Raw genomic sequence first — 23,005 nt, forward strand, 5'->3', positions numbered from 1 at the left:
ACTGGAAGTCCTGGGTCCTGCAGCCGCCATCTGCTCCACTGGCCACTGCTTGTTGCTTATCACTGGCCCTTTTTGCCCCCTCCCAGGAGCTTGTGAAAGCCAAGCCAGCTGTGACAGCGTTTCCCTGCCTGGCGCCATCAGCCTGGACTGCTCTGATGGTTGAGGTGATTGGGGGAGGTCTGCCAGCATCTCGGGGGGGCTGGGCTCTAGACCTCAGGGGTCGGCTCCAGTCAGGGCTGGGATTGTTGGGAGGTGTCTGCGGCAGGTGGAGCTCAGCTATGCCAACTAGTGATATTACATCCTTTGATGCCACTTTCTATTTCAATGTTCAAGTTCTCCTTCCTTCCTCTGAGGGCACTTGCCCCACGAGGGGTTTGCATTTGTATATGTGTATAACAACAGCAACAACAACCTTTATTTGGCATTTAAAAATAGGTTCTAGAGCATGGCCAATTGGCCATGCTGGCAGGGGCTGATGGGAATTGTAGTCCATAACATCTGGAGTGCCAAAGGTTCGCCACCACTGTTCTAGAGCATTTCCAGACATTTTTGAAATACAAATCAAGAGTACATTCAAAGCGCAGGCAGGAAGACTGTATCTAGCAGTATACATTACTTAGAAAGTTCTGTCACTTCCAAAAGAAATTTTGCTACTTTTCCCAAGAGCACGACATCTGTGTTGTTTAACAGAAGATCCACAACAGAGCAGTCAGAGTCACTTTCAGATTTGTCTAGGGCCAGCCTGGGAAAGAAATTCCTAATGCCCGCATATCTCGGACAGTCAAGAATAATGTGAGCAAGAGTCTCCACTTGGTTTTTACAGTGTGGACAAACCCTATCCTGGAGAGGGATGGATAAGTAATGACCCTTTGTAATGGCCGATGGGAAGGTGTTGGATCTGGCCCTTGTGATAATCCATCTCTGTTGGGGATATGTGTATATTAAGAGCCATCATATCATTTCTAACTTCCTCAGTGTTATTGTCTTTTCCAGTGAGTCTTGTCTTCTCCTAATGGCATGAAAGTACAACAGCCATGTCCGTGTTCTAGGGCCATGGCGGTGAACCTATAACACTCCAATTGGCCATGCTGACAGGGGCTGATGGGAATTGTAGTCCATGGACATCTGGAGTGCCATAGGTTCGCCACCACTGTTCTAGGGTGAGTTCAGGCTAGGTTTAATGTAGAACTCATGCTTTTTGCTGATTCACAGCATCTCTAAAACTCTCCTCCAATACCACATTTTGAATTTGGATATTCCCAACCCAAAATGATACCTGAAATGACCTGTTTTGGATCAGTTATCAGTGATTACAGTGGAAATAAAAGAGAACAAAAAAAATTTCTCCCTGAATTTCGAGAGTGTTTTGGGGATGCACAATATTGGGCAAGGAAAGAGAGCAAGCTGGTTGACTAACTGCTGAAGGTCAGGTTGACCTGCCCTCCACTAATGGCCTTCTACATTTTGAAAGGGAAAGGGCGGAAGTGGCCCTGGGCTTGCCATGTCATTGCCGTCCCCCACTGGAGATCTTCCCCTGGTGCCAGCATGGGAAGCAGCCTATCTTGCGTGTTCAGCAGGAAAACAGTGGCTGGTAGGCTCCAAGAGACCATAGAGCAGGGGTCTTCAAACTACGGCCCTCCAGATGTTCATAGACTACAATTCCCATGAGCCCTACCACTTGGGCATGCTGGGAGGGGCTGATGGGAATTGTAGTCCTTGAACATCTGGAGGGCCATAGTTTGAAGACCCCTGCCATAGAGCATAAAGGTTTTAATAATGTAGTTGCCCCACCTCCCACAAGAGTAGGGAGAATCGAGGGGAAGAGAAGAAGTGTAGCAGTAGCTTTTGTCTGCTGATTTTTCATGCTAATCTAGAGATCAAGCACTCTTCTACTGTCAGGCTCCCTTTTCTGATTGTGCTACAGCAATTTTCCTTTACATTAAGCACTTACAGATCATGGAATCCTCTTGAAAACTGGGTTTGAAAAGTGCTTGCTTGGAGGGGAAACACAGGGTTCGAAATTTCATGATAGCTTTGTGCTGTTTTTCGGCTGTTCTGTTGAAAGCTCATTACCTGTTCTAGGATCAGATGCTGTTTTTGCTTGCACTCTGAGATTTTCCTGTGCTGTTTAAGTTTATTGGTGACTGCAATGTCAAGGGAAATGTGTAGGCAAGGTTCCTGTTGCATCAGAAATGGTGATTCCTTTCAACCCAATTGTGCAGGATGGCTTCCCACATTTAAAGGGGACCCCAGAATGAGTTGCCAGCAGAAGCATGCTTTATAGGGGTACCCTTCCTCAGACCCCACACTGAAAGACCTTGTTTGACATCTCCAGGACGCCCTGCTTTTTGGGGACAGCCAAAGGTCTTGTGGACAGAGTTGTACTCCTGCATCTCTGACAAATGAGATGACCAGTCTCAGGACTGAGAAGAAGAGCTCCAACTGGCATATTGTTCTGGGATAGCGGAAGAAGTTAAGAGGAGTGGGGTTTTCCAGTTCCCCGGATACCAAAGCAAGCATTCAACAGAGGAAAAATTAAGTCCATGCTTCTGTCCACACCATCATGATATCACCAACCAATGTAAATGTAGAAAAAGTCCAAGAGGAAGGTGAGTGGACAGTAGCCTTTATAGGATGGTTTGCTATCTCCCAAGGCTTCCAATGACCTTTCCATACAGAGTTCTCAGGAGTCTGATGGCTGATAGACTCACAAGGCTGGAGTAAGATCCTGTCTTACCATGTTTTCTGGATCCTTGGATTGGTAGCTGTGAGAATGCTTTGCTTTGCATTGTATTGCTTGGGAACTGACCTGTAGCAAAATGGGCAGGTGACTAGTTAAGGTCACCAGTTCCTGCTTGGGAAATACCTGGAGATCTGGGGGTGGAGCCTGTGGGGGGCAGAGTTTGCAGAGCAAAGGGACATCAGCCAAGTATATTCCAATAGACTCCACCCTTTGAAGCAGCTGTTTTCTTCAGAGGAACTGGTGCTATTGTCTGGAGATCCGCCTGTAATCCCAGGAGATCCCCAGACCCCACCTGGAGGTTGGCAACCCCAATACTGCATGCTTACATTCACTAACAAGCATTAACTTGCTCTTTATCTGCAGCCTTTTATTTGAAGAGTATTTACAATATGTTATGATGTATGGTTCATTTTTCCACTACCCAATGTATTCTCTTTGGGGGATTGGTTTAGAATTGTATTCTACACTTATATGTGTGTATGCCAGTGATGGCGAACCTTTTCGAGACCGAGTGCCCAAATTGCAACCCAAAACCCACTTATTTATCGCAAAGTGCCAAGACGGCAATTTAACCTGAATACTGAGGTTTTAGTTTAGAAAACACAGTTGGCTCTGAGGCGCAGGTTACTCGGGAGTAAGCTTGGTGAAGCAACTGTGCAACGCTTCAAATGGATGAATCACGACCCTAGGAGGGTTTACTCAGAAGCAAGCCCCATTGCCAGCAATCGAGCTTACTCCCAGGTAAAGGATCATGCCCAGGCCAGCCTAGGGGTGTTTGGGGGGGTGATTTTCCACCCCTCCCACATGATGAACTCTGTGCACGCGTGCCCACAGAAAGGACTCTGAGTGCCACCTCTGGCACCCGTGCCATAGGTTCGCCACCACTGGTGTATGCAGTGCCTGCTTATGCATCCCATATACTTATCTTTCTGGGCATTCTCTTCCTATGCCTGCTACCATTTAACTGTATATTATGCGGGCTGTTTTGTAGTGCATTGTACTAAAGTCTCTTCCAATAAAGTGTTTCAGTTTGCTCAGTAACACCTTGGAGTCGGTGTCTTTCTACTGATAGTTGCTTGCCCACTAGAGTGATAGGAACCTGTAGTAGCAGAGGGGTTTTTTTTCCCCTTAAAGGGCTCTGTTTAACACTTATGAAGATGCCAACAGCATGGTATGGCGCATGATCCTGAGCAGATTTTCCAGACACGAACACTCTTCCCCACACAACATACCCTCCATTCGTCCTCCCCCAGGGGCCCAAACTGACTGTTATGTCTCTGGTTCTAGGACTTTACTGGAGAAAGCCCAGATCACCCTCTCTGCCCACACCCAACCCCAGTTGGCCAAATCTCAGGCTCATTCCGCACATGCAGAATAATGCACTTTCAAACTGCTTTCAGTGCTCTTTGAAGCTGTGCGGAATAGCAAAATCCACTTGCAAACAGTTGTGAAAGTGGTTTGAAAACGCATTATTTTGCGTGTGCGGAAGGGGCCTCAGTTGTGAGATACTCAGGCAGTTTGAACAAGAAAAGGTTAATTAAGAATGGGGGGGAAAATCAAAAATAGCTAGAACTACTACAGGTCAAAACTCACAAAGGAAAAGGTGATGCAGAAAACAATAAAGCCTATAAAGCGGGAAGTGGTCCTGAGGAAGGTGACCAAAGGGTCACGCCCTACAAGGAGAGATTTAGGGAGCTAGGTATGTCTAGTTTGGAGAAGAGAAGGTTAAAAAGTGATATGATGGCCATGTTTCAATATTTGAAGGAATGTCCTGTTAAAGAGGGAGCAAGCTTGTTTTCTGCTGCTCCAGAGACTAGGGCAATGAGTAATGGATTCAAGGTACAGAAAAAGAGATTCCACCTAAATATTAGGAAGACCTTTCTGACCGTCAGGGCTGTTCGAGAGTGAAATTCACTGCCTTGGAGAGTGGTGGAGTCTCCTTCTTTGGAGGTTTTTATACAGAGGTTGGATGATCATACGTCAGCTTTGATTGTATGTTCCTGCATGGCAGGAGGTTGGACTTGATGGCTATTGTGGTCTCTTCCAACTCTATGGCCCTTTCCGCACGGGCCAATAACGACGCCCTGGGGACGGCAAAAACGCCGTCCCCAGGGAGCCGTTCGCACAGGCGGCGCTGCCAAAATGCAGCAGCGCCGACCTGGCTCCCTTCCCCCTCCCCCAGGGCGGCCTCAGGCCGCCTCCAAAAACCTCCCTCCTGGAGGGAGGTTTTTGGCACAACAGCGCATTCCCGGCGGCGCGGTGCGAACGGCACCGCCGGGAATGCGCTGTTGTCCCCGTCCCTCTCCCACTCACCTCGTCGCCTCCGTCGCCCTGCTGGCCTCCGAAGGCCCTCCCTCGCTGTCCTCTGACCCCTGGAGGTCGGAGGGCAGCGTGGGCGGGTCTACGGAGGCCAGCAGGGCAACAGAGGCGACGGGAGAGGGACGGGGAAGAGGCGGGTTGGCCGGTCCCAGCGTTGTCGGGTCGGCGTAGATTACACCGACCCAACCCCTTCCGCCTCAGTGCGGAAGGGGCCTATGATTCTGTAGATTTTGTTTCCTTTCACCTACAAGCTCCGCTTCCTGTCTTTAAATGGTCCCCAGCCTCCATTTTACATGTGAATTAGCAAACATGTGAAGAAGTGCACTCAAGAGTAATGTTTTGCTTTCCACATGGGTGTAAGGGTACCTGTCAACAGACACTAACCAGACTCCGATATTGATAATGGCAGTCTTTGCTGAAGGTCTGTGCAAGGCAAGGTACCAAACTTTTCACAGTCAGATCTGAGAAACATGGGAAAGGCAAAGAGAGATATAGCTTCACTGCCACAGCACCCCCTTGCTAGCTGGTGGGAAAAGCAGGGAGGTGAAAATGTTAAGGTTTACCAAGGTGAGGGCCATTATCTGGCTGCCTGGCACTACAAGGTGGAGAAATGCAGGAGCCAAGACATCCTACAAAGCGAGGCCAGCAGAGATAGGGCAGGGTCACACAGCGGAAGCTATATTATGTCATGGCTGACATAAATGGCCTGTCAGTTATCAGCTCTCACCAGGAGGCAACAATAGACTGACGCCAAGTTCAGAGTGTAGCAGCTGAAACTGTGAAAGGGATTAAATGGTTGACAGCAGCTGGGGTTATCAATGTAAAGTATTTCATTTCAGTCGGCGACCTGGCATTCCAGTTCCAGAGCACAGATTCTGGATCATAGAGCTGTCATAGAGCTGAGCCCTTTGGGGGTAGGGCAGTTTACCAAATCAAATCAATCAATCAATCAATCAATCAATCAATCAATCAATAAATCCCAGTGTGCAACTTGTCATTCGAATCCCAGAGCACACACCCTGTTTCCTGGGGCTGACTCCAGTATGTGACCTGTCATTCCAGTCTCAAAGCAGAGATTCTGTTCCCAGGGGCTATCGTTCTGGTGCACAACCTGTCATTCTAGTTCCGAAACACACAATCTGTTTCCTGGGGCTGTCTTTCCAGTGTGCAACCTGTCATTCAACACTCAGAACAGATATTCTGTTCGGGGGGGGGGGGGCTGTCATTCCAGTCCCAGACCACAGATCTTGTCCTTTCCAGTGTGTGACCTTTCGTTTCCAGTGCCAGAGCACAGATTACATTCCTCAGGGCTGTCATTCCAGGGTCACGATAGCCTATACGAGCCCAGAGACCTTCACTGAAATCCATTCCACATTTTCTTTGCCAGTTTTTGTGTGTGCGCTGTAATGAATTTCAAGGAAACCCACGAAAGTCAACTGGCATTCCTGGGTCCCACTATTTCTAATGGACTATTGACCTGGTTGCCTTCTTTGTTACTCACAGACAATGTTTCTCCACACACCCTGGACACTCCAACAGATATATATACTCCACTTGCTTTCCTGACATCAGATCCTCTGAAGATGCCAGCCACAGATGCAGGCGAAACGTCAGGAGAGAATGCTGCTAGAACACGGCCATACAGCCCGGAAACCACACAGCACCCAAGTGATTCCGGCCGTGAAAGCCTTCGACAATACACAAAGTAGCTTTCGCTTTCGCTCTAGGGCTGCTAGAAGCTCCGTCCTCCATCCGGAAGCGCCGCTAAGGCACAGAGAGGCTCTGCATGGTGGGGCGAGAGAGGAGAGACCCCCCTGCCCCAGTTCCCAACCCACCGCCCGCCCCGGGGATCCCCTCTAGATACCGTGGCCGGTAAGCAGCCCCGGCTCGCCCTTCGCCGCCTTGCCTGCGTTTCCGCGTCCGCTGCTCCGTCTGGAGCGCGCAGCCTTCGCCCAGCCTTCGCCCTTCGCCCAGCAGCCTTCGCCCAGCAAAGGTTTGGGTTGACCCCCGGACTTCGCTCCCCCCCAAAATCGCCTCCCCGGGCCCGGAAAGGCTTTGGGGAAACCGATTCTTTTTTTTTCAAACAGGCAAGAAGTCGCGGCCGGCCGCCTCGGTAGCAGGAGAAAAGTGCGCAGCTGCAACAGCTTTTCTTTAGCTGCTAAGGGGAAGGGGAGATCACAAAACTTTCAGCAGAATTTTGAGCCCCCCTGGAACTTTTTTTTTTAAGTAGGGAGTGCAAGAAAAGCATAAAAAGGAGTGGGGGACAGAGAGGTCTTGCAAGGTATGGAAAGGCTGCGACTTGCCCCTTAAAATGGAGAAGAGGATCTCCCAGGAATGGCCAAAGCACAACAGTTTGGGAGGGGAAAGCCTCTTCCTTTGGACGCTGCAAAACCGAGGGGTGATCTGGATCTAACTTTCGACAGGGCTGCTTTCTCAGTTAAGAATAGCAAGGAGAGAGATCAGGGCTTAATGACCCGCTGTCTGATACATGCAAGAGTAGGGTGTTTTGTGGGTGGGTGGGTGTGTGTTTGTTAAAGTATATTATAAGAGCATTTCTTACACTTATAAGACTGTATCCATACTGGGCTAAGAGGCGTCCTTTTCGAAAATCCTAAATTCTTTGTGCCTTTGGCACACACAGCTACCACTGACAGGGACCTTTTCTTGTTTATTAAAGGGGATGTTTGTAACAGGCAGAAGTTCAACTGCTGAATCTGTTTGCCAGCCCTTTGTCTAAAAAATACTGGGTAAAACTCCTCCTCCTGAGTTGTTGCCTGCTGGCCTGACTTTGTTTTGAAACTCCTTAATCATCCTCTTGCTATCACATGCACCTTCTTTGCCCATTCTTCAAGAGGTTTTATAATCTAGCTAGGCTGGATTGGAACAAATCATGCTGCACTGAAATGTGAGGTTTTAATATAAATCTGATAAGATTATTGACTGTGCTTGACTTTGGTGTAAGCTGTGCTGAGCCAAACCTTGGCCGGGAATGGGGGTATAAACAAACAAATAGTGACATTTCACCCAATGGGCTTTCGTGCATCATTCCAAAGGTATTTTTCCTCCCCTGGCTGGTGTGGGCTTGTATTTGGACAGTGCTCCATAAAGAAATTTTTCATTCCTTCCTGGTGCTTCTTTGAATGCAGCTGGGAAGCTAATAAAATCAAGGATGCATTTAGGAAATGTTACACTGTAGACCAGTGGTGGCGAACCTATGGCACGGGTGCCAGAGGTGGCACTCAGAGCCCTCTCTGTGGGCACTCGTGCACAGAGTTCATCATGTGGGAGGGGGGTGGAAAATCACCCCCCTTCCCACACACACACATCTAGGCTGGCCTGGGCATGATCCTTTACATGGGGGTAAGCTTGATTCCTGGCAATGGGACTTGCTTCTGAGTAAACCCTCCTAGGATCATGATTCACCCATTGGAAGCATTACACAGTTGCTTCACTAAGCTTATTCCTGAGTAACGCGTGCCTCGGAGCCAACCGTTTTTTCTAAACTAAAACCTCACTATTTTCTAAACTAAAACCTCAGTTAAATTGCCGTGTTGGCACTTTGTGATAAATAAGTGGGTTTTGGGTTGCAATTTGGGCACTCGGTCTCGAAAAGGTTCGCCATCACTGCTGTAGACAATGCTTTTGGGAGGGAACTTTAGACAGTAATGCTGTATTTTATAATCTGTTGACGGATTAACAATCAGTTCTTATTACATGCAATCTTCCTTTCATCCCAGTGAGAAAGGTGAACTGTAAATAAGTTTGCCAGGTAGCCCAGGCCACCCACAGAAGGTGGGGGGGTTAGGGTTGCCAAGCCCTCCAAAGTATCTGTGGTATAGAGATGAGATCTCCAGGCCCCACCTGGAAGTTGGCTTCCCTGACTATCACTCATGGTGATAATGTGTTCAAAGGCAAAGCACAGAATGAACTTTCAACTAGCTCATCTCACCCGCTTCCACTACTTGCATAGTGTCATGGAAGATGCTATCGCTACAGTAAAGGGAAGTCACATATGACTGTGAAAAGCATCTTTGCCTTTTGATCTCCTGGAGGGGGACAGAGCTAATAAGAGGTGCTAGCATGAAACTAAAGGTTTGGAAACCTCATATGACGGAAAAGTTTTTCTTGGAGAGTGAGGGAACAAAGCCTAGGTGACTCTATCATGGGCTAAGCTAAGAGAAGCACCTCTTGGCTAGAGGTCCCAAGAGATCCACAAGAAGCATTCAGCTGGTCAATTTCTCTAAACGCATTTATGTTTTATTTATTTGTTTTGAATTTTTACAATAAATCTTTGAAAGTAGCTGTCAGGTTATTAGGAGGAGAAAGGACCCAGGACGGTGAGATAAAGTGGCTCTCCCAAGCAATCTCAGCCTCAGTCGTCCTTATGGTGGCAGCGGTGGGATTCTCTCCCTATACTCCAGGGTGAAGACACCTTCTTGGCTTTGCAGCCAGCTTGCAGTAATGGAGCAACTACTGGCGAGCTGTTGCGGGGAAAGAAAGGAGGTGCAGATTGAGGACCATACCACCAGTGGAGGTCACACACTGCATGAAGTCTCATCTGAGGAAGCCTGTGAAGTCAAGAGGGGCGAGGCCTGAGTGACCACTGGAGTCTGAATTGCAGAGTCAGGCAGCGAGGATCTACCAGGACAGCCGACGCTGGGCAGCAAGTGAAATCAGCATCTGGTAAGGAAAGCGGAGGGTGGGAGGCTCACAGAAGGGGCCCAGGAGGCAAGCCAGAGGCGACTCCGGCACCCGAGGATGACTGGAAAGACTTCGCCAGCCGGCGCTGAAGGCAATGGCGACCCTTGACTTATAGCATCACAACAACAAAAGCAGAATGGCTAAATGGCAGAAAGCCATTCCCGAAGTTTGAACAAGGATCAGAGAGTAGCTGACTTTGCATCTTACACAGATGCGGCGCAAAACATACAAAGTGCGACCACAGAATACCTAACTTTCGCGCTTTGGTCCCAGTGTCAGGAGACGGAGGTTGTCCTCATCAATTTACTAAGGACAGCGGCTGGCTATACTCAGTTTAGGACATTGCATCGAAGAGAGATTTGGAAATCTGTTTTATAGACAACTTGCAGTTCAGAGCTTATCCGGGAGAAAGCGTGGTGGCTATGTTGCTCGTTGCAGGCGGTAAATTATACGAGTTGGACAACGTGAAGGGTGACCACTGTGCAGCAAGCCATAGATATCAGTAGTTAAGGAGCAATTTTGCAGCGATTGCCTGAAGTGTGTCTGAGGATGGCCTTGATGAAGACTGTAAGTCTTTGGAGGAATTGCTCATTTGCTGACCAGATTATAACTCTTCGGAAGAAACTGGGCTATTTCATCAGCGCCAAAATTTCCCCAAAGCACAAAACTCCTGCGGAGGGCAGCCCCAGAACTGATGAGCCACCAAGCTCCCAGGAAGGGTTTGATCTGGCAGAAGGTGGAGCCGAGGAGCAACTCCTGCTCCCACACCCCTCAAAAAGAGGACTCACTTATTTACTTATGTGGGTCCTCCGGAGCCTATGGGAAAAGACCCCTGATTTAAAAGGAACCTGGCAAGCCAACTCCAGGAATGCGGCCCTGTTCGGGGCAAAGGAGACAGCGTCTGGGTGCAGGCCAGGATGAAGCAACCTCCCAACCAGGGTTGCAGCTTCAGCGTGAGGGCCCAAGAATCAGCTCCCATGACAGTCATCAAAATCAACACAAGAGACAGTCGACTGATCACCAGAGATTTACACTTTCTTGGACTGAGGTGACACAGCAGCAGAAGGAGCCAGAAAGTCATGTTAAGGAATGGGTTGGAGCTCCGCGGGACTAAGGACACTGGTGCAGATTTATCATCCTTCTGAGAGCAGATCTTCTGGACAAGGTTCCACACTTTGTCGACCAAATGAAAATTTCACCTTTTTAGTCTCAGGACAGGTATTTAGATCTAAGTGAAATACGGCCATGTAGGCTATAACAATTTTGGGTGTATGAAGGGTCTTGACCCATCAGCTCTCAACTTTACAGCTGAGATTTATAGTTGGTATATGGATTTACTGCTGTAACAGCACAATGGCTTCCTCATGGGCCCAGTTTCTACTACTAGATGGGGGCAAAGCAACATCAAAGGATGTTGAGGCAGAAGAGGTGGGAGAAGATCTGGAATCACCTCCTGTAGTGACACTTAATGGAGTCTGTGGGGAGGTTGTGCAGTGGAAGGCAGGGAGGAGGGATCCTCCTCACAAAGAGATTTTTCAGCAGCTCTGATCTCATTTTCGCTAAGAGCAGCACAATTGTCCTTCTCTGTGGCTAGCAGGAGTGGGGAGTTCAGACTGACCCACAGAAGCCCCAAGCTCCTAGCAGGTTTGTGCAAATATTGTGAGAAAATGGGACACACAGACAGTTCCTCCAGGAAAGGAAGCTGTAGATGGAATAATATTGTCAAACTGGCTGGTTGTACCCAAGAAATTCAGAGGAGGTGTTAAAACAGGCGCGCAAAATACCTCTCTCAGGGCATTTGAGATTAAAGAAAACTGAGCACAGAATAGAAGGTGCAGCCGGAGGCATAAAATGAAAGATGTGCAGCAGTATTGTACAAGTTGTGATGTGTGCCAAGGGTAGGATTCCCCAGGACACCACTCGAATGCTTGCTGAACCCATTTCCAGTAATCACACCTTTTCACACTGTTACTATGGATATATTGGGCCCTCTCCAGTGGCTCAGCCTGAAGCGTTTGTCTGGTCTTGGCAGGACCATGCCTCTAAATACCCTGTAGCTTATAGCATGAGGGTATTACTGCACAAAATATAGCAAATGCATGGTTGAATTTGCATCTGTGTATGGAATACCTAGAGTACGTGAAAGTATCAGACAAGAGGACACGGTTCCTTTAACTTATGAAAAGTTCACCAACAGACTGGCGAAATTACCTAAAGTCCCCACGGTTTCACACCACCACCAAAATTAACAATGGGTTAGCTGACGATATATTTCTTCCTTTTGCAGTTGCTAAGAACATATTCTGTCAAAACACCCCAGAACTGGGATGTTGCATTACCACATTCTGTTTGCATTCACAGAGATTATTTAAGAATCCTTACAGTTCAGTCACAAAATGAAAATCCTATTTGGAAGAAAATGTTAAGAGGAGGTCCCTGGATTTTTTTAACTCCAAAGTAGGACCTGAGGGAAAGGATTCTAAACCATGAATTTCCAAAAGAAAGGAACGACAGGTATTTTGCTGACCTCAGGAAAACTTTGGAAATGATCAGGCAAGAAGCAGGGATCAACCTGCAACAGGCTCAACAAAGCAAAGATGTATTATGACAAAAAGCCAGACCAAGAAGATTTTGTGTAACACAAAAGGTGTGGAGTTTTATCTGGTGATCATGTACAAAAACTGGGAATGAGATAGAGCCCATTCTCACGTTGGCAAACTCCCATTGACAATTACAGGGTTGAGGAGTGGGAGGGATGGCAGATGGCTATTGGTTCATGCCAACCAACTGAAACCTATAGGGGGCAACCTGTCACAGTTAGCTTCTCTCAGGCAAAAAGAAGGAGGGAGGAAGTGTTTCTGGATGCTTAGCCGGAGAAGAGCATAAATTGAATGATGTGCAAATCTCCTGACAGCCTAGGCGCCCAGCGAACAAAATTGACAAGGTGTGGCTGAATTTGGGGCGATCTTTCAAATGTGGGATACCTACTAACCTGATTTCCCATCACGTGATACTGGTAGTCATGCACCAATAAAGTTAAGCCTTACCATCTAGAATGACCAATGAAACAGGTGTAGCCAAAGAAATCCAACAGATGGTGGACCGTAGATGATTAGAAAGAGCACCTCTAACTGGGAGCTCTATAGTAATTGTCCCAAAGAAGAAGGTCTCAAGACCATAATGATTCTCCTGAATACCGAGTCATGTAGGCCTTTCAGACTCAATAAATCCTGTCTCGATCCTTATCAATCCCCAGAATGAATGCAGCTCATCGAGGAACTGGCAAATCTTGAGGTTTATCTCCACATGATTGCAGCAAGAATACTTTCGGTGCATTTGCTCACAGGCTCATGGAAAAGTGCATTTTGTTTGTTTTGCTTCCAGTGTTTTTGAATTTGTAAAATACGTTTGGACTCAAAGGAGTGCCAATAGAAATCATTTCAACGTTTGATGGATAGAGTCTGAGAAACACCGTATCACGAAACCTATCGGATGATATTAGCCATTCATCTTCCACTTGGTATGGTAAAACACTATAGAGTGGTACTGGGCATGCTTAGAAAGACAACACGAACCCGGGGACAAGTGCCACCTTGAAGTTTACCAATGAGGCTGTCTGCTTAAGGTCACCCGAGTAGGAAGGAGTCCTTCAAGAGAACATTTTAGAGCAGGGTTGCTGGCATTGTCAAGTAGCCCTCAACCTACCACCAAGAAAAGATGTCATGACTTTTCTAGGAATGGCAGGATTTACACTTGAATTCATACCACGCATTTCAGTCGATATGACTGCATTGACACAGGCTTTATGCAAAAAATTAACCTTCTGTCAATGTATTATGGTCTGCACCGTCTCCAAAATGCTTTTGATCAATTAAAGAAATATTAGGTTGTTACCTATATTAGGCATGCACTGATTTTAACAAACCTTGGTTCGAGCTGGTATAAGAAGAAGGATTACCCAGGTGTTCTGATGCAAGGTCAGATGACCAGAATTACCCGTGAGTGTGCTTAGTGAAGAGCTTGTTTCAGTGAATGCAATTACATGCAGTGGGAGAGGTAGCTGCCCACTTCCAAGTATTTGGTTGTCCTCTAGCTCAGGCTCGAGCCTTATTTGAGTGAGCGCAAGTTTTGTCCAGGTCACCGGCCACAATCCTCTAGTATTCCTAGATAGGATGAAAGGTAACAATGCAAGAAGGAGTATCTTGGGGTGGGCTTTTGGGCCTCCAAGAGATTTTCCCTCCCATTTTGAGGTGCCTCTCATGTCAAAGGAGTCTGAGAGCGTAGTGGCTGATGCTCAGCAGCTACAACCGTAAAGAGTGCTTGTGATGAGATGTAAAGGTATTGCATTGCTTAAATGAAGTCTGAGAGTATGTATTAGTCTGAAATTATGTTTTGTAATGCTTGTGATTTTTCTTTATTCTGTATTGTTGTCATCATAGGACTATGTGCTGCCCTTAAAAGAATTATCAGTTGAATCTGTATTAGTTAGAGATGACGATGTGGAAGTATACGTGTAATCTTTTCTATATGGATAGATGAAATATATAGCCATTAGACTACAGATTCCCCTCTCTAAAAGTGTGTTGGAAAATAGTTGGCTGAGACTGTGAACAGCTAGAAACATGTGATAATGCAACCAGTATTATTAGGAAGCTGAAGTATGTGAACATGGGTTTGAGCTTCATCCCAAAGAAGTGATGTCATGGAAGATACTATACATGCAGTAAAGGAAGTCACATATGACTGTGAAAAGCATCTTTGCCTTTTGATCTCCTGGAGGACAAGGAGCTTATGCAGAGGTGCTAGCATAAGGAACTTCAAAAGGTTTTGGAAACCTCCATGGCCGGCCGAGGAGAAAAGTTTTCTATACCAGTGAAGAGGAACAAAGCCTGGAGTGACTCTATCATGGGCTGGCTAAGAGAAGCACCTCTTGGCTAGAGGTCCCCAAGAGATCAAGAAGCATTCAGCTGGTCAATTTCTCCTAAAGCACACAGCATTTATATGTTTTATTTCTTTGTTTTGAATTTTTACAATAAATCTTTGAGAAATCAGCTGTCTGGAGTTATTAGGAGGGGAAAGGACCCAGGACCGAGGTGAGGATGCAGTGGCTCTCTAAGCTTCATCTCGTAGCCTCAGTAAAATCCTCCATAGATATAGCTAGATTATGTGCATTTCTTTTAATTTCAGCGTGTATTTCAATAAATGGCATCATAACCACCAAAAGCATCTGATAGTGGTCTATTTCTCTATGCATAGAGCAGTGGTTCTCAACCTTCCTAATGTCATGGCCCTTTAATACAGTTCCTCATGTTGTGGTGAGCCCCAACCCTGACATTTATCCATTTTACAGATGGAGAACACTGATGCAGAGAGTCTTAGGCGACCCCTGTGAAAGGGTTGTTCATTCCCAAAGTCTTGACCCCAGAGTTAGAACCACTGGCACTAAGTGAATGCCTAAAGTGGAATCTCCCAAGAAACAGCTAAATCCAGTTTATCAGAGGAAAATCTCATATGAACAGGATCTAATAGGAATGAACAATGACAGTGTTTGTGTTTATTTTTTAGGTTAACTGAAGAGCAGCCATGGGTGGTAGTAGCTCAACTCCAGAGGCAAAACATGTGTACAACGAGATGACGACGGATAGCAAAGAAGAGTTGCCAAGTGAAATTCATCATGATTTCAGTATATTAGAAAAAAACACACTTGATATTGCTGTCACGGGGATGTCATATGCTGGCAAATCTTCCCTCGTCAATGCTTTGCGAGGTCTACCCGGCGAGGTGCATTAAATTGATCACGATGGATCGGCGGGACTAACGGGGGTATCCACGCACTCAATTCTTGTGCTGGCGTTGGGAAATGGGAACCTGCGTGTGAGTTCAGTGTAGAGAAATACCTTGAAAGGGTCAATTACAGCCGGTATGATTTCTTCATCGCCTTGTGGCCTCTGTCGTTCCTCTTCAACATCCCGAGCTGTCCGTCGCGATTCAAGATAAGGGGATTTTGCCTCCAGTATCAATGGCTCACAAAATAGATGTCAGTATTTGCATGGAAGCCGGACTTCAGGGAGTAATCCTTCAATACATCAGGAAATATTGCCTCCGTAGGTTGAATGCGGTGAGTATTATTTCTTCTCGAATTTTCCTTGTCTCCGAAGTTGAGGTACAGGATAAAGAATATGATTTTCCTGCAAGGACGATTCGAGAATGAGATGGAAGACAGAGGTGCCAAAGGCAAGGAAATGTTTGAGGTCCTAGCTTCAAAGGCATAACTTTCGAATTTTGTTTGGTGAGATTATTACTGATTTGATTCACCGATCTGGATGCTTGAGTTATTCGATTTCATATCTCATCATCATCAATACCTTTTATTGACATAGAAAATATATATTTGAATTCAAAGTTATTAAAAATAATATGTATGTATTATAGTTTAAAGTCAAGATGGTTTCATAATATCTCAGAAGCTAAGCAGGATTGCTTCAAAGTTGGCATGAATTCCTGGATGGGAACCACCAAGATTGAAGTGTGCAGAACCTTGAGCAAACCATATGGTGATATAACATTCAAAATACTATGTCAGTCACTATCGTTCACCATCAAATTAAGCATTTCGGCTGATAGTGAGAACATAAACAATTATGGTCAAATAAATAATCTACTATCGTCTCAAAAACTCAAATGTATCTTATTGACATAAGTTCTTAAACTATTGGTACAATTGCATCACGATTCTTAAATATAAAGCGGTATAGTTCATAAGAAGCTAGACTCCTTATTCAGTGCTATATATCAAAAACAGCAGAATGCAAGCCACAAGATGGATGATTGAAAACGCAAATACGCGATTGCGTTTGAATTGAACTGAATTGAACTGTTCATATCATCATTAATCGAGGCTTGCATTGCCACAGCGGAGCAGCTTGAAAACAGTGACGCTTGAATTTCGCAACAGCTGAGCAGCACTCGAACTCTTTGTAAAATTTTGCTGGCACCCACATTCTGTCGTGGACTTTGTGAAGTTTTTTTTTTTGCATTCTGCTGTTTTGATATATAGCACTGAATAAAGGAGTCTAGCTTCTTGAACTATACCTCTTTATGTTAAATTAATGTGCAATTAGCCTGGATTCAGAACTTAATCAACTCGTCCCATTGAAGTTTAGTTTGATAATCGGAAATTATTCGACAGGCTCACTCAATGTTATCATTCATATCAGCTCAGCAATAATCTTCTTGCTGGTACCCTGAGTTAGTGGTTTTCCACGCCCTGTTTGTGTTCATTTTGTGGCTTTCCACCATCACCATATCTGTCCTGACCTGGATGGCCCAGGCTAGCCTGATCTGGTCAGATCTCCAAAGCTAAGCAGGAAAAACTCCCAGTTTGTCAATGGAAGACCGCCAAGGAAGTATGGATTTGTGATGCACGCAGAGGCATTGGCAATCCACCTCTGTTCACCTCTTGCCTTGAAAACCTATAATGGGGTCTCCACAAAGGTGATCAGCATGTCATAAAGTTTGGTTGATAGCAATGAAGTGCACCTTTCTTTTCCCTTTTTGTTGGGATCCTGTGCCCTGCTTAGTGATGCTCTACAGACCGTTTCTCCATATGTCTCTTCCTTTCACATGGATCCTGCTCCAAGTAGAGAGTAGCAATGCACCCGATTGCTCTTCCCCAACTTTACTCCTTAGCATTGTCCTGTGAAAGGATCATCACCCTGTTTGAGCCAATAAGCTGTGCAGTGGGTGATCTGCCAGATCTTGGGGGACTGTCCTCTTCTAAAGTGAAGGTTTACTTGTCAGTTTATTGGATTTTGGAATTCCCTGTCGGGGTAGAAGGGGATCTGGCACCTAGTCTTGTAGAAGTTTCCTTTCTTGGTGTGGCTTACACCTAGTGAGGAAGAGGTCTTGATTCAAGGGGTCAATAATCAAAGATCGGGCATGGTTTGGCTGCTTTCTTCAGTACGTACAATGAGTGCAGCTTCTGCTAGTTCTCTGTCTTTTGGTGTGAGTATGGATGTAAACTTTTTTTGCTGAGACTAGCAGAAAGAAGCTCATCCCACTTCACTTTGTTACACCAATAAATCCCAGATTAAATTGTCCTTCCGTAGTCAGTCTTCCAGTAATATAGTCTTCTGATAAGCTGCTTTGGATGGAAGTTCCTTTTGGAAAAGCAGGGCATAAATATTTTATGATTAAAAATAGTAAAAAAATTAAGGCATCCAATGGGGGAGTTTTTCTACCCAGAATGTAAATTTTCTACAGTTTTCTGCAGTGTAAATTTGGATTGTCGTGCTGTGACAATAAAATGCTTATGCTTATGCTTTAAGTAAATTGATGTCACCCTGAGCAGTTAAATCCAAATTGTAAGAGAAAAGTTTGATGGGAACATTACATAGGGAACACTATATAGCATTATATAATTTGACGGGAACATTATATAGAGAACATTATATGGGAACATTATATAGCAAGGATTGAGTGGCACAATATTTGTATTTGTTTTTCAGGCCAGCTGGATCATCAAGGAAAGCTATGGGCCGGAACGACTCCACACCAGTGGTAAGCTGCGAACCTGAAAAGGAGAGATCTGTCAGGGAAGAAGGAGGAAAACCGCCGCTTGACATTTGAAAACTCCGGGAGTGAAAGGAGCTGGTAAAATGCGTCCTTGTCCAGCGCCCTGCTTGAAGTCACCATCCGGGTACGATAAAGATGCGAAGGCAGGAAACTGCGGGTATTGATAGGGACATAAAAGAGCCAGTAAGGTTATCCACACCCTGTTTTTCCAGATGTAACAATATGGGACCTCCCAGGAATTGGGACACCTGATTGTAAAGCCAAGGAATACCTAGAAAAGGTCAATTACAGCAAATATGATTTCTTCATAATCGTAGCTTCTCATCGCTTCACTATCTACGACATCCAGTTGTCCCAGGAAGTTCAAAAATGGCGGTTCTGCTCTACGTCGTTCCAAAATGGATGTCAGTATTAGAAGTGAAAAACGGAACCCAGACTTCAATGAGGAAGCAATCATCCAAAATGTCAAGAGAGACTGCCTTAGTAATTTGGAGCAGGCTGGTATTTCTTCTCCACAGATTTTCCTCATTTCCAGTTGGTACCAGGATAAATACGATTTCCTCCTCTTGCAAAGGACCTTGGGGAATGAAATTGAGGCTCTGAGGAGACGTGTCTTAAGGCCAGCTGAGCCGCCAAACTCAGGAAATAAGAGAGATGATAAGTAAGTTCGTTTAAACTAATTTTTTATTTGATTCTTTTTACATTTGAATTAAAAATGTATTTTAAATATGTAGACCTTTCTCAGGAGTAGGGGGTGGGAAGGAAGGACAATATCCATTAGAATTACCATGTTGTGTCTTTACCTCAATTTAAAAAGCAGAACAATACTTTTAAATATATAAGTATATATTGTGGCATTTCAATATATTGTAGGAATTTTGTATATATATTGTTGAAGGCTTTCACGGCCGGATTCAACTGGTTGTTGTGGGTTTTCCGGGCTGTGTGGCCATGGTCTGGTAGATCTTGTTCCTAACATTTTGCCTGCATTTGTGGCTGGCAACTTCAGACGTGTATCACAGAGGGAAGTCTGTTAAGCACTGTGTCCACACACTGGACACAGTGTGTAATAGACTTCCCTCTGTGATATACCTTTGAAGATGCCAGCCACAGATGCAGGCGAAATGTTAGGAACAAGATCTACCAGACACAACAACCACTTGTATATTTAAATATAAATATATTAAATTAAAGTAGAAGAAGAGAGAAGTGTTTGAATTTATACTCCGCCTTTCTCTCATGTAAGGAGACTCAAGGTGGCTTACAAATTCCTTTTACTTTCTTCTCCTTGCAACAGACATCTTGTGAGGTCAGTGGGGCTGAGAGAGTTCTGAATGAACTGTGACTAGCTCCATGAAGTCACCCAGCAGGCTTCATGTGGCCAAGAGAGTGGGTAGAAAAAAAACAAATCCAGTTCTGGACCAGATAACCCTGCTGGTAAGTGCCCCCACAAAGGCCCACACTACACCCTCACTGGCCAGGCACAAATGCCTTAGAAGCCCAGGCTACACAGAGCCGTACTGGCCCTGTGTTTAACAAAAAAGTATGTTTTGGCAGGCATGGTCCTGCCTTTGGACTATCTTTTAAATTATGGTGAGCATTTTTAAAATTATGATTTTTAACTGTAATGTAAGTTTAACATGTTGTTCCTGCCCTGAATCCTTCTAGGATGGGCAGGGTGTAGAACTATTTCTTTAACAGAATACCCATGAGCCTTTGCTAAAGATGCAAATTTACCAAAGGCTTGGCAGGGGGCATATGTTAGGGAACCATTTTAAGGGTTCCTCTGATGTGGCTCATAATGTGGGTGGCGCATCCAGGACAAATGTCCCCGGATGTACCCATTGTAGCTATGCCACTGTTAATGGATAGGGGGGCTGTTAAGATTCTCTCAGCATGTGGCCCTGGTCTACTGATGGTTGCATTGGATTGTTCTCCCAATGTGATCCCTATTCGGGTGACTTTTCTGACAACAGCTGATGGCTGCTATAATTACTTGATTTTTAGCTGTTCTTTATGATTGACACTTACTTACCAATGTCCCACTAGCCAGTTTACGTTCCAATTCCAAATGCTTGCTGTTACCTTTTCTTAGTTTTTATAAAGGATGGTGGTATTCTCAAGATCCCAAGTTTCCTAAAACTCTTTATCTGAATAAGGCCCCAAAGTACTGGCACCCTTAAGTAGACAAGTGAGGGTAGGAACTTCCTAAAGCTTCCTAAATTAAATTACATACATCTTTTTGTTTCTTAGATCAACCAACACATCCAAAGGAAGTGGAATCCGTTTCATCCCCCTTCCGAACATCTTAAAAATTGGCCTTGCAAAGCTGAAGGATGCTCTGATGCAAAGAAATCTCGAAGAAGTGACGGAGGAAATACGTCAACAACTGGATGCATTAGAAAACGTCAAGCTTGACATTGCCATCACAGGAGTGTCTGGGGCTGGCAAATCATCCCTTGTCAATGCACTGCGGGGCATGGCTGATGTTGAAGATGGGGCTGCAAAGGTTGGGAAAATCGAAACCACTAAAAAGTGTCAAGCCTACCCACATCCTTTATTTCCAAATGTAACCATATGGGATCTACCAGGGATTGGCACACCTGAATTTACAGCAAAGGACTACCTAGAGAAGGTCAAGTTTAGCCAGTATGATTTCTTCTTCATGATTTATGCGTCACTGGAAGGCGGCTTCACTGTGAATGACGTTCTCCTGGCCCATGAAATTAAGAAAATGAAGAAACAATTTTACTTTGTGCGTTCCAAAATGGACATCAGCATAGCTTCAGAAATTAGGAGATCAAACTTCAATATGGAGAAATCCATCCAGAAGATACGAAATTATTTCTGTGATAACCTGAGAGAGGTAGGAGAATCTAATCCAAGAGTTTTCCTCATCTCTAGGCGAGATTTGAATAAGTATGATTTCCCCAGTCTGCAAGAGGCCTTGGAAAACGATCTGGATGACCTTAAGAGAGAAGCTTTAATTCTGGCTATGCCAGTGTTCTCAAGAAAAATGTTGGAAAAGAAACAGGCAAAGATGCAGGACTTTATATGGAAACTAGCTCTCATGTCCTGTGCTGTTGGGGCGATTCCTGTCCCCGGTCTCTCTGTTTGTTGTAATATCGGCATCCTAGTAACAGGAGTGATACGTTTCTACAAAGTCTTTTGCTTGGATGAAGATTCCCTCAACAGAGTTGCAAAAGCAGTTGATAAAGATTGTCAAACATTGCAGTCTGCCATCAAAAAGTCTCCAATGTCCAGCAAGATCACTCAAGAATTTGTGATCAGTCTGTTGGCCCGGTCATTGTTGTGTACAGTTCTAGCAGTAGTAAATATAGTCTTATATTTCATACCAGTGTTGGGCAGTCTGGTTGGAGGAGCTAGTTCTTTTCTTACCACGTACTACATGCTGGGATCTTTCCTAAACGACATTGTGGAAGATTCAGAGAACGTTCGGGCAAAAGCGGCTGAGCCTTGACCATCACAATATCCTTCAAGCAAGCTAATATCTGCACCTGTTGGGCTTCCCAATTAATCAACTGTATGTATGAAACAAAAATCACACTTGGTATATGAAATAAACCATTATTCAGCCTAATTACGAATGAAACTCAGAATGAATGGAGTACTGGGCAAACAATATATTCTTATCTTTGATTTTATGGGCATCATTTAAGCAAAAACTCATAGCACAAAGCAGCTGTGAGGCTGAATACAGCGCTGTGTATAGTTGTGCTTTAGACATGCATTGGGTGTCTGAATTAGCTAAAGACCCAGGTCTCAAGGTACCAAAACCAAGCATATTATTCAGTGACTCTCAAAGTTGTATACAGTCACTTAAAGGTGATTCTGTTAAAACCAGAACAAAGTATATCGGAATATGCTACCAAAACATCAGACAGATGATTCCAACAGGACTCATAGAGGCAAGCTTCATACCATCACAGAACAATAAGGCAGACATCCTGACCAAGCCATTAACCTCTATAAAACATGAAAGATGCGCAGAGTTGTTGGGTATAACGGATGCATCTCTGAAATAAGTCATCCATGGAATGGAATGGAATGCATACAATGCATTGTTATGTGTAAATATAACTGTTAACATGGTAAACAAAAATGTGATTTAGGTTTGTCAAGCATCTGGGAAGGGGTGTCAGAAGCTAAAAGTATAACAGCTGCCTGGCAAAACCCTTGAATGCCTTAATTGCCTGCGGATGGACTGAAAGCAATGACCAGTTGGCAGTCAGCCAAAGAGAATGACTAAGCAAGATTGCATCACCTACTGTATAAGAGACATGTGACCTTTGACTGTGCTAGCCATAGACTAATTATCATCATAGTGTATATAGGTATTAGTTGAGGCACGCAGTTCCTTGCTGGGGACCGGACCTAAGCCGAAGGCTCTAAACGGACAGAGCCTTCGGCTTAGGTCCTGTCCCCAGCAAGGAACACGTTCAACTGGGTTTGCTTACTTATATACTTATATATAACTATATAGTGTAACAATACCAATACATCCTTTCTTTGAGTGAACTCCCTGACTCCAGTGGTTTTTACTGCACTCTGTGTTTGCTCAGACGTGCCTACGCTGTCAACTCGTGTCATAAAGGGCCTCTCAAGCTGGCAAGTTACCAGCATAAACTTTGCTGCAAAGCCATAGCG

At 45.0% G+C, this 23,005-nt stretch overlaps 2 protein-coding genes across 2 annotated transcripts in view; one reads left to right on the forward strand and one right to left on the reverse strand.

Annotated features, from left to right (window-relative positions):
- LOC125434531 (interferon-inducible GTPase 5-like) overlaps positions 1–23,005 on the reverse strand; it is a 148,657-nt gene that overhangs the window by 69,092 nt on the left and 56,560 nt on the right.
- On the forward strand, positions 17,416–22,666 carry LOC125435484 (interferon-inducible GTPase 5-like). Its single transcript, XM_048501683.1, is given in 5 exon segments — positions 17,416–17,592; positions 18,271–18,322; positions 18,526–18,712; positions 18,714–18,998; positions 20,591–22,666. Coding segments are annotated over 5 exon segments (1,929 nt in total). The 3' UTR covers positions 21,819–22,666.

Source organism: Sphaerodactylus townsendi, linkage group LG06, assembly GCF_021028975.2.
Source record: "Sphaerodactylus townsendi isolate TG3544 linkage group LG06, MPM_Stown_v2.3, whole genome shotgun sequence".
In the NCBI taxonomy this organism is placed as follows: domain Eukaryota; kingdom Metazoa; phylum Chordata; class Lepidosauria; order Squamata; family Sphaerodactylidae; genus Sphaerodactylus; species Sphaerodactylus townsendi.